This window comes from Thamnophis elegans, chromosome 8 (assembly GCF_009769535.1).
Source record: "Thamnophis elegans isolate rThaEle1 chromosome 8, rThaEle1.pri, whole genome shotgun sequence".
NCBI lineage: Eukaryota > Metazoa > Chordata > Lepidosauria > Squamata > Colubridae > Thamnophis > Thamnophis elegans.
Window position 1 is genome coordinate 35996896 of NC_045548.1, and position 12563 is coordinate 36009458.

General features: G+C 47.5%; 1 protein-coding gene across 3 annotated transcripts in view; it reads left to right on the forward strand.

Moving 5' to 3' along the window:
* MAPRE2 (microtubule associated protein RP/EB family member 2) overlaps nucleotides 1–12563 on the forward strand; it is an 84149-nt gene that overhangs the window by 68262 nt on the left and 3324 nt on the right. For all 3 annotated transcript variants that reach the window (XM_032222963.1, XM_032222962.1, XM_032222961.1), the window contains 2 exons: nucleotides 8172–8317; nucleotides 8744–8957. In XM_032222963.1, the coding sequence (XP_032078854.1) occupies nucleotides 8172–8317; nucleotides 8744–8957 (360 nt within the window). The remainder of the gene's footprint in view (nucleotides 1–8171; nucleotides 8318–8743; nucleotides 8958–12563) is intronic.

The window sequence follows — 12563 nt, forward strand, 5'->3', positions numbered from 1 at the left end:
CTCAGACACTTGGCAACTGGTTGATATTTATGACCGTTGCTGTGTCCCAGGGTCATGTGATTCCCTTTTGTGACTTTCGGACAAGCAAAGCCCATGGGAAAGCCAGATTCACTTAATAACCATGCTACTAAATTATCTACTGCTGTGATTCACTTAACATCTGTGGCAAGAAAAGTCATAAAATGGGGCATAACTCATTTAACAAATGTTGCACTTAACAACAGAAATGTTGGGCTGAATTGTGATAATAAATCAAGGACTACCTATATACAAGTAGCTGAATTGGCAGCTGAGAGGACTTTGTTCACTTCCTCCTGTTCCACAGGCTCAAACTTCCCTGGTTACCTTGCAAGATGTCATTAAAAATCATTAAGATTAAATGCATCAACAGTTATGTATGTGGCAAAAGGGAACCAACTTGGTCTAATAGTTAAGGTGCCAGGGTAGAAAACAAGAGACCACGCTCTAGTATTTTAGATATGAAAGCTAGTTGGATGACCTTGGGCCAGTCACTCTCAGATAAACTCAGTGGGGAGAATAGGAGGAGGAAGATGTATTGGATATGTTCGCCACCTTGAGTTATTTGTAAAAATAATAAAAGCAGGATACAAATAAATAAAATAAAAAATATGACAATATGTTGTTACATACTGATAGTAGTGGAAAAATACTGATGGAGTAAACTCCATAGAATCAGCTGGAGGGGACCTTGAAGGGCTTCCAGTCTAACCTCTTGTCGAAGGTAGGAGTCCTTATACCATGCCAGAGAAATGATTATCCAATCTTTTCTTGAACACTTCCAGCAATGGAACACCAACAATTCTGGTAGGCAAACTGTTCTATTGATGTTGACAAGATGTTCCACTGATAATACCAGTTCATGTACAGTATATCTGATAATGCTTCCATTGAGATTAATTGACAAAATATTGATCACAGAACAGTCTTCTGCTCAGTATTCTGTTGTAGACTAAGGGAGGAAAATCTAATGTTTTGGTTGCTTTTTTCATTTCAGGACATTTAGAAGAGTTTTAGGTTAAATATTAATTCATCATCAGAAAACAAAGTGATTTATTCATAGTTTTCCTATCATATCAGATACAATGCCCCATTATATTTTAGGGTCTATTAAGGCAAATGTTGATAAATCAAATGAATCTGGCTGAAAGACAAAGCATCAATTTAGCTTCTGTAGTAAAAGACAGATGCTGTCCCTTAACAGCATGTATATTTGTGCAGGATTTCACCAATATTTACTGGATTAGAAATCTGATTCTTTGCCATCATTGAATTGAATTATAATCTGCTAGATTAATGTTAAGTGAGGCTGCTCTTGCCTACACCACTATTAATTGACAACATTACTGATTAATTTAACATTGTCAACTAATTAGGTAGCATAAGCTAATGTTTGTGGTACTCTTCAGGATGAACACCATATTAGATTGCCAGAATTAATTAGTCTTTCTTCCTCTTACTGAAATCTTCCTGCAACTGACAAACTTTTGCTATTTTTTTCCCACTCAGAATTCTGGCTTGTTTCTCTGAAATTGTTCTTGTGGCTTTCAAGCTATGGCAGCTTATTTTTTCTTGACTTAATGTCAGCAATTTATGAGCTATCTAAAGTTTTTACCCAGACTATAGGTACTATTCTGTGAACAAAATACAATATTGTTATAATTTTGGTGAGAAATCTAAGCATATAGAGAGCCATTTTGGTCTAGTGCAGGAGTGTCAAATTCAAGGCCCGCGGGCCAGATATGGGTGACTAGATGTGGCCCACGGGGCCGCCCTGGAAACAGTGAAGGACTGGCCCGCAGTGCCTCTGCCAGTAAAAATGGAGCTGGGGGGGCACCCATTTTTGCTGCAGAGCGCTGCAGGAGGCTGTTCCAGCTGAAAATGGAGCCGGGGGGCCCTCCCGGGACACCACAGGTGACATGAGTGACATTGAGCTGGACATGCCCACTCTGGCCACACCCACCTGGCCACACCCCCTAGGTCAAACACAACCCGGATGCGGCCCTCAATGAAATCGAGTTTGACACCCCTGGTCTAGTGGTTAAGGTACCAAGCTAGAAAGCCAGGAGATTGAGTTCTAGTCCCACCTTAATAAAAAAAAAGTCAGCTAGGTGAGTTTGGGCTAGTCACTTTCTTGAAGCCCAACTCGCCTCATAGAGTTGTTGTGAGGAAAATAGGAGGAAGAAGGCATATTAGATATGGTCACCACTTTGAGTTGTTTATAAAAAAATAACAAAGCTGGGGTATACCAGTAGGCAAAATAATAATTAAATATTAAAAAGTAAATGCTTTGAAAATCAATGGTTCTTAAAAGTCAGTTAAGCACTTTTAATTTTTAAGATAAGGCCAACATGCTAGTTTGTCTTGCGTATTCTGTAGAGACTTTTTGTACTGCATTTACTGGAATGTTTCTTGGTAATATTCTAATGATGCACATTTGTTACAATTCTAATGTTGCAGGTGCTTGGAAAAGCAGTCACATACTAAAATTAAATGTACATATTGCTTCCATCTGATATTAAGATAGAAGTTTAATATTTAATCCTATTGTTGCAAATGGAATAAGTAAGTCTTAATAAAAGAGAATATTTGTAATTGAGGATTGAAATGAGGGGTCTTTAGCTTGCTTGTTCTCCTGTGCAATGCTTGGAGAGTCCAAGCAATGGTTATTTCAGTCTGCTTGCCCTGGACTGAGAAGTCTTTTCCCTGGCCACGCCTCCTTGCGTAGCTACATTCTCCAGAAAAAATTCTCAGTACAGCCCGATCGGATTGAATTCTGTGAGCTCCAGCTACTTGGTTTTTTTCCCTTTGGCTTGGACTCTCCATTCTGGTCTTTTCCCTCTTTAAATCTTTTTGCCTTTCTTCCTCTTTCTTCCTCGTCCCCGAGCAGCCTGGATTTCTGCATTTGAGCCTCTCAGAGGCTGGGAGGCAGACGGGTGAGTGGGGGAGGGCTCTCCAGGCCGCCTTTTTGCAGCCGGCTTCGGAGGCCTGCCGCTTGCCTTGTAAGGGCGCGGCGATCGGCGGTGAGGCTTCTAGGACACGCAGCGAGGCTGCGCTTGCCATTCTTTGTTGTTTTATCGCAGTTTCTTCGTTTCTGGCCCCAGCGAAGGTTCAGTCTGCCGTGGAGGCGAGCGAGACTGGCGGTTTTAGCCGCATTCGTCCCACGCTTGTCCTCCCCTCCTCCCACGCTGTTGCGGCGGCTATTTTGGGCGAAGAGGTTTCGCGCCCTTTTAGGCCCAGGCCTACCGCTTCAGCCCCATCTCATCGGGCAGCCGCTGGGTGAACAGGGGGTACAGCGGGGGCCCACAACTATCCCTCAACTGTCCCTCTGCCATCCTCATCAATCGCCATGCGGCGCTAGCGCCAGTGCCGTCTGTGGCCTGCGCTCTGGCACAGAGAGGCCCCGGGGCCTGCATGATTGGCAATTTAAATTTCCCCCTCTTTTTCTTGTTCCTGTGTATCCCTCTGGTTCCCCGATTGATCTTGCTTTTATACCGCAGATTCCTTGGCCTCTACCCTCTCTGCTCTATCTCTGGCACTCTCTCTCTGTCCCATGTATTCACGTTTATTGTGGTTTTGGATCATTTGTGTGCTTCAACTTATGTTTCCTCTTTGTTCCTTTGTTGCAGAGTAGCCAGTCAGAGCTTCCTATTCTCCTGTCACCTCCCTGCACTTGCCTGATCTCCCTGTGTGATCATTCACCATGGATCCCTCTACTTCAGGTTCCTTCGCTGGTAGACAGGGTCCCCCGCAGGTTCCAAGCGAGGCTCCCCCCCCCTGCTATGGAGGAAGGTTCAGGCAGGGTTAGGGTGGTCAGCCAGGGTAAACACCCCAAGACCCCCTCTGTGGCCGAGGCTAGGGATGCTGAAAGGCACCAGAGGGCCCTTGACAAGCAGTTTGAGGGGGCCAGGCGCCTGGTGGAGAAGGATATTCCTCCATCTTCTACTCCTGGGGGATCCTCAGCCCTGCCCCCTTCCAGAGAGCGCCCGCAGTCTTGTTGACCGAGGAGGTTGGGTCGCAGGAGTTATCTCCTGGCAGATCCTTGGCTTCTTCTTCCCCAACTCCTTCCTGGTCCTATGACCAGGGGCAAGCCCCTGTGGAGCCTTCCAGATCTATCCCTCCTGCAGGTTCTTTTCCTCTTCAAGGGGAGCCTGCTGATCTGGATATGGATTCGGATTCCGAGTTATCCCCTCGCATGCAAGGGGTGGTGGCCCGGGCCATTGCAAAGGGCATCGAGGCTGCCATGCGGAAGCACGAACTTCTGTCCTCAGGCCCTCCTCAGCCCGCTCAGACTGGCCCTCCCCTGCCAAAGCGTGTGCGCCACCCCTCTCTTGAGTGTTCCGTGGTCAGTGAGGCCTCTGCCCTTGAGGACCCTGGCCAGGATCTCCTTCAGATGTCTGATGATGAGGACCTCCCTTCCGACGCCCCAGCCTTTTCAGGCCTTTTCAAGCCCAGCCTATTCAAATCAATCCTACAAAAGGTGAAGGTGGCTACCGGAGAAGAGGTTAAACCCATGCCAGCTCCAGCCCCTCCAGGGGCTGCTCCGGTGAATCCCAATGCAGCCATGTTTAAGATTCCTCCTTCCCACCAGCAGTTGGTGCCAATTCCCGAACTTTTCCTTGACCTTATACAACGTCAATGGAGTCAACCAGCCACTTCATCCTCCCCCAGTGGGGTGGATAAACAGCTGTATACAATGGAGCCCGCCCTGGAGGACCTCTTGGTCCTGCCAGAAGTGGACCCTACTATCACGGCTCTCACCTCTAACACGCCCCTCCCTGCGGACCTTTTAGAAGGGCTCAAAGTGAAGGACAAAAAGGCGAAGAAGGCCTGCCACAAGACCCATCTTGCGGCGGCCTGGGCCATTAGAGCGGCCTCCTCCGACTCATTCTTTAATAGAGCTGTTGTGATCTGGCTGCAGGAACTCCAATGCAAACTCCCGGTTGATGATGCTCGTCTTCACCAGGACGTGGCTAAGACGGTTGCAGTGGCCCAGTATGCCGCGGACGCCTCGCTTAATGCCACCAAATTTGCGTCCAGGGCCCTAGCGTCGAATGTCACCTCCTGACACCTCATTTGGCTCCGCCACTGGCAGGCGGACCAAAAACACAAATGGAAGCTGGCCACGGTGCCCTTCAAGGGTGCCAAGCTGTTCGGGGAGGTGTTGGACCCCTTCCTCATAGAGTCCAAGGACAAGAGGAAGGTCTTGCCCTCTACTTCCAAAAAGCAGGACCGAAAATCCTCCCACTACCGTAGAAGGCAGTCCTTTCGTGCCTCCGAGCCCTCCACATCTGCTGCCTTTAATCCTTCCAACAGCACTGGAGGTTCCTACACTTCTTCTATGCCGGCTGACACTTTCAATATGGGGCCCTTCCATTCGTCCTGTCGTCGGCTCCCAGGACCTTCACAAAGGTCCTGGTGGTAGTGGCTGCCTGCCTCCGGCGCAGGCCCATATGGCTCCAGTGGTAGCTGGACGACATCATCATTCAGTCGTCCAGGCCGCAGGCCATGCGGGACCTACGCATCACCATGAGGACCCTCAGAAACCACTGCTTCTCTCTCAATTTGGAGAAAAGCCACCTTACTCCTTCCACCAGAATCAACCACCTGGGGGAGGTGATAGATTCCTCTTCATGCAGGGTGTTCCTATCCCAAGACAGGGTAGAGGCTCTAAGGTCCTTGACACATAAGGTGATCCATGCAAGGCAGGCTCAGATGGTTCTCTTGTTGCAGTTGCTGGGGAAGATGATTTCGTGCCTATTGATTGTCCCCTAGGCCCGGCTCCACTCAAGGGCTCTGCAGTGGCTACTTCTGCCCCACCAGAGGGCCAACAGGAGCAACTTGAGCATGCTGATTCCCGTTCCTCCGACCGTGAAGAGGTCCCTCCGATGGTGGACGTCGCCTGCGATCCTCAAGGACACCTCTTCAGGGAGCCCGACAGGGTGGTCGTCACCACTGATTCCAGTCTCTCCAGCTGGGGAGCGCATCTGGGCCAACTCGTGGTCCAAGGCAAATGGTCCGCGTCGGAATCCTGCTGCAGCATCAATCTTCTAGAGCTGAGGGCGGTGAGGTTGGCCCTTCGTCATTTCCATCTGTCAGTTCATTGACGTCACGTCCTCCTGATGACGGACAATATGGCCACCAAGGTGTGGTCCCAGGGTCTGCTCTACGCTTTCCCTCCGCTTCTTCTCCTGCCACAAGTCCTATCCAAGATCATTGTGGAGGAGGCGGAGGTGATTCTCGTGGCTCCCCATTGGCCCCGGAGATCGTGGTTCGCCGACCTGGTCAGCCTGTCGGTGTTCCCTCCGTGGCGGATCCCTGCGAGTCAGGTCTCCCTCTGCCAGGGGGTCCATCCGGATCCCCAGTGGCTGTAGTTGGCCATCTGGCACTTGAGGGGGACCTGCTGAGGAACGAAGGTCTCTCGGAGGAGGTGGTACGCACCATACAAGCTGTTCGGCATCCCTCCACGATGAGAATTTACGATGCCATGTGGGCCTCCTTCGCCAGATGGTGTGAGGACTGTTTCATGGATCCAGTTACTGTGCCTGTGTGCCGCATTTTGGACTTCTTGCAAGGGGGCCTTGAGAAGGGGTTGTCCCCCAATACGCTGTGATGCCAGGTGGCGGCCTTGTCTACTGTCTGGGCCGAGGATCCTTCCTTGTCTCTCAGCAAGGTCCCCAGGGAACGTTGTTTCCTGAAGGGCTCCTTGAACCTACGTTATCCACCATCCATCGATACCCCACCTGGCAGCTGTCCGTGGTGCTCCAGGCGCTCACTGCTCCACCTTTCAAGCCTCTGCATTCCGTTTCTCTTCGTCACATCATGCTGAAGACGGCCTTCCTTATAGCCATCACCTCTGCCTGCCGCATCTCCGAGTTGGCGGCCTTGTCGGTTCGTCAGGACCTTTGCATTGTTCATCCCGACAGGGTCGTCTTGTGACTTGATCCGTCCTTCATTCCGAAGGTTAACACCCACTTTCATAGGGCGCAAGAAGTCATCTTGCCGAGTTTCTGCCCATGCCCTTCCCACGCACGCAAGCGCTCTTGGCACACACTAGATGTTCGGCAAGCCCTGAAGGTCTACCTCCACCGGACCTCGGACTTCCGGCAGTGTGAGGCCTTGTTCATATCTTTCCAGCCTGGTTCTCTGGGCAAGAAGGTCACCTCCACCACCGTGGGAAGATGGTTGAGGGCATGCATCGCCTCCGCCTACGAAGGCCAGGCTCGAGTAGTTCCATGTAACATCACTGGCCACTCTACGAGGAACGCCACCACCTCGGCAGCCTGGACCACCCAGGCTTCGATCGAGGAGATCTGTTGAGCGGCCACGTGGTCTTCATCTTCTCCTTTTGTCAGACATTACAAGCTTGATGTATTTGCCTCGGCTGAGGCGGCCTTCGGCAGGAGAGTACTCCAGGCGGTTGTTCATGTGAATGAGCCCTGGGATCTTCTCTCTGCCCGCCCCGATGGACAGTAACTTGGGTATGTCCCATTGCTTGGATTCTCCAAGCGGTGCACAGGAGAAAGACCATTGGCTTACCTGAAGGGTCCTTCTCTGTGCACCACAGTAGAGTCCAACCCGCCCAGTTGTCCCGGGATATGTGGTGACATTGTCTACTGACTTGAACTTGATCTCCTTTATGACATCCTCACAGACTAGACTATTCTATTTTTTCTGGAGAACGTCACCACGCAAGGAGGCGTGGTCAGGGAAAAGACTTCTCAGTCCTGGGCAAGCAGACTGAAATAACCATTGCTTGGACTCTCCCGTGGTGCACAGAGAAGGACCCTTCAGGTAAGCCAATGGTCTTTTTCTTGCAAATGATTCATTACCCAAACTAGATAACATCATCAGTGCAGTTTGCTGTCAGTTTATATTTTAGCTGCTTGCTTGTTACTGTTGGTGGGGGTGATCTTAGAGATTTTTGATTGGGCTGTTTGCTTCTTTAGCAGTTTCTTGATTGGGGTGTTGTTTACTTGATTGTTGGTCTGATGTTAACCTTGGAGTTAATCTATGCTGATCTGGGTGCTGATAAATGGTGGAGGTGTGCTTGGGCTGGGGAATAAGTAAGTCTATTTACTTTCTTTCTTGTGACCCTTGGCTAGCTTATTTGTTTGCACTGCAACTAATATGCCTCTGTTCTCTTGTTCTAGGAGCAGCTTACTGCCAGTTCATGGATATGTTGTTCCCAGGGTGTATTAGTTTGAAGAAAGTAAAATTTCAAGCAAAGCTTGAACATGAGTATATTCATAACTTCAAACTTCTGCAAGCATCATTTAAAAGAATGAATGTGGATAAGGTAAAGATTCCAGTTTATGCAGAGCTGTCTATACTACTATTCAATTATCTATTTAATAGAAAAAGGATGTTTTGAAATTGATGAATGATATAAGTGATGGCTCCTTTTATAATAGCTAAAATAAATGTGATATTTTATTGGCTAGGTAGTCTTATAAATAGATATGCTCAAAAGGGAATTTGTTCTCTAATGTTTTAAAAAGCATTGAGAACATGCAATATATTACATTTCTTATAGAAATTATGTAGATGATATCAACAAGGACTACAATTTTGGAAGGAGGAGCACAAAATTTTGTATTGTAATTTTTGTTATTACATATACTATTTGGTATTACACTGTTGTTATTAGTATTTGGAAACATTTTTTATTGAAATTCTTCTGCTGGCATTTTAAATCACTGATCTGCCTTGTTTTGTCATATAGGTCATTCCAGTGGAGAAATTAGTAAAGGGACGCTTCCAAGATAACCTTGATTTCATACAGTGGTTTAAGAAATTTTTTGATGCTAACTATGATGGGAAAGAATATGATCCAGTAGAGGCTCGGCAAGGACAAGATGCAATTCCACCACCTGATCCTGGGGAACAGATTTTTAATCTGCCAAAAAAGTCTCATCATGCAAACTCTCCTACAGCAGGTATTTATCCACGATTGTGAACTATTGCTATTTACAGTTGTAATTTTTGAATAATATGTTAAAAATACAACTTTGTTACTAACTTTAAAAGACAATGGCTTTTTTCCTCACACCACATCCTACAACATACTGTGATTTATGGGGGGTATGATGTCCTCTAGAAATATATAAAATGTGATAGTGCAGTTCCCAAATAGAGTTTATATACAACTGTCTCTTTGGCCAGAAGAGTAAATTTATCCCAATAATGTTCTCTTTTAGGATGAGTCGTGTTAGGTTTTCCTCTTGCCAAAACTTGATTTCCATCTTCCTTCAGTGTTGTGGCTCAGCAGTTCTGCTGAGAGTTTTTTCGGGATACAAAATTCAGTATGCAGCTGGGGCTTGTGGGAGGAAGTTTGGAGATAAAAGGAGGGATGCTGCCATGCCCCAGTCGCTGGAGTCAACGTTCCTTCGTATGTTCTGTGTTTGGTAAAACATTGTTTGATTACTAATCATGATTTATGTCTGTTACACTTGGATAAGTGCTTCGGTGTTTCATGTAAACCTGATCCATGGAGACGGTGGAAGAACTGCAGCATTTGTAAGAGCTTTTGTTTTGAATTCTTGTCGGAGATTTGTGTTTATGTTATTTTTTGGGCTCGAAGCCAGTTTGAACTGTGAACTGATAAAGAAAAGTCCTTTTAAGTTTGCCTGCCTGCGTTTGTTAACGAGCCGGGAAGAGGGGGACAGAACAGATTGACTCCAGCCCAAACAAGTCTTAATCTCAGTAATTATGGAGCAGCTCATGGCGGAAAGTAGATTAATGGCGCAGCAGATATCAATGTTGTCGGACCAAATTCAGCAGTTGCAGACAGCTGCAACCCCCCACCCCCAGCCAAGGAGGAAGTGCCCAGTTGCCATGCCAGATAAATATGATGGAAGTTTGGCTATGTTTACCGTGTTTCTGGGACAATGCCAGCTGTTCCTGAGCCTGAGAGTGGAGGACTTTCCCACTGACCGAACAAAGGTGTGATTCATTATCAGCTTGCTCTCAGGCACAGCTGCCCGCTGGGCCACGCCCTTGTTAGTGCAACAGAGCCTTCTGTTGGATGACTTTCAGGGCTTCTGCCAGCATTTCAAACGGATGTTTGAAGATCCGATCAAAGGGGAAACAGCTGCCAGAAGTTTGAAATCCTTGCAGCAGGGTACTGGGTCCTTGCAAGAATATGTGTCTGAATTCAGGCTACGTAGCCAAGATTCCACATGGAATGAACCAGCTTTAATGAACACATTCCAAGATGGATTGTCTGAGGCCTTGCAGGATGAACTGGCGAGGGTGGACAGGTCACCGATGTTGGACGCCTTGGTCCACCTGTGCCTCCGGATAGATGCCCGGCTGCAGAGGCGAAGGCCTCGCCGGGTATTCCAGGAAACCACCAGCATGCCAGTTCAGCAAGAGACTGCAGTGGACTGGGAGGATCCCATGGAGTTGGGTGCTGTCCGACCTCGGGTGTCACGGACAGAGATGGACAGAAGACGTGCGGAGAGATTGTGTTTTTACTGTGGGGATCTTGGACACTTGGCAGGGAGCTGCCCCAAGAAGAACAGGATTAGGATTTAGGATTTTACTTTATTTGTATGCCGCCCTTTTCCTATGCGCTGCTTGGAAAGTCCAAGCATGGGTTATCCTCTGTCTATTTGGTCAGAGACTGAGGAGTTAAAAGCTTTGGCCATGCCACTTCCTTTTGATGATTCTTCAGTTTTTTTCCTCAGTCTGGCTAGCGAGACTAGTTTATTTCTTCTCCGTGTTTGGATTCTTCAAATTAGAAAAGCAAAATAATAGAGCCAGTTGAAAACAGTGCAGTTCTGTGAGTTGAAGCATTTTTCAGCAGATATATTGGTTTTCTCAGTGTGAAGGTTCATTCTCTGAGCTTGTGGGTTGGTTGCCTAGTGTTTTGTTACCAGGCTAGGTAACATCTTCAGTGGAGTTTAGTGGATGTCAGTGTCAGTGTTCTTCTGTTTGTAGGGGCTTCAGGTGGGGGGGGGGTGTCAAGTGAGGGTCTTGACATTTGATAATATTTTTTAACAGAATGTATTTATATATAATGCATTCTTAGATGGCTTCTGTAACATTTAATTGTTATCCACATCGCTTTATTATCAGCTGAGGATTGAAAGTTATTGCATTTCAAAGGCACAATGAGGAGAAAGGCCATTCTAATTAATGTTGAATCAGATAATATGGAAGCCCCTAGGTCCGTGATGGCGAACCTATGGCACGCGTGCCACAGGTGGCAAGCAGAGACATTTGTCAGGGCATGCAAGGCTTGCCCTGTCAGCTGGCCAGTGCGCATGCATGTGCTGGTCATCTGACCTCGGCCTTCTTTCACCCTCTGGAGGCTTCAGGTGCTTCCCTGAAGCCTCTGGAGCGCGAAAAACCGCCCCTACAAGTAAGCCGGAATTTTGGGAACGGACTTCTGGTTTTCTCGTAGGGCTGGTTTTAGCCCTTCGGAGCATCAGGAGCCCTCAGGAGGCTTCTCTGAAGGCTCCGGAGGGCAAAAAATGACACTATGAGTGATTTCTGAGTTGCTCGTAGGGCCCATTTTAGCTCTCCGGAGCCTCAGGGAAGCCTCTTGAGGGCTCCTGAATGCTCCAGAGGGCGAAAATCGGTCCTACGAGCAACCCGAAAATCACTTCCGGATTCCTCGTAGTATCTTTTTTTGCCCTATGGAGCCTTCAGGGAAACTCCCTGAGGGCTCCTGAATGCTCCGGAGGACTAAAACCGGCCCTATGAGCAAACAGGAAGTCCGCTCCTGAACTTCAAGTTTGCCCACAGGGCCGGTTTTTTGCGCTCCAGCGGCTTCAGGGAAGCTCCTGAAGCCTCCGGAGGGCGGCGGGGGGCTGTTTTTGCCCTCCCCAGACTCCTCTAAAGCATCTAGAGGCTGGGGAGGGCGGAAAAACACGCCAAAATTGGGGGGAGCTCTGGTCGTGCGTGCATGTGCACTGGGGTCATGAACAAAGCATTATGGGTGTGGCACGCCTGCACATGACCCCCTGCACTCCCCTCACTTTTGGCATGCGAGCCAAAAAAGATTCGCCATCACTGCCCTAGGCATATGGAACACATTTCTAATTTGAGCTGTTTCAAATTCAAAATGCCTTGTTTTGAGTTTGAATTGCCTGTTTTGAGCAAAACATGGACTGTTTCAATCAAACTTGAATAGAACATTTTGCAATGGAAGCATTTCCAATTTGAGTACTCTTCCACACATCCTTAGAAGTTTGCCAATAGTATAGCATTGATAACTGTCCTGAATCTACTGTAAGTAGACAATTACTGAGGTCTCTACTAGATTCCATTTTTTTTCTGAACAACTTTTTAAAAATTATCTGAACAAATGATACACACATTTCAGCTACTTCAATAAGAACAAGAAAAGTGATTCTTCTAGTTCTGTGGGAGAAGAGATAAGCAAAAGTTATATAAGGGAAAATAATACCAAACAATCTGAAGGACCCTAATTGGGTCTGGAATTTCCATTTCTAAGCGAAGTGGATATTAAGTAAACTGCACCCCTTGGCAACAGCGTTTCATTTCAGTAATCCCAGTGATTGTTATGCCAAGAT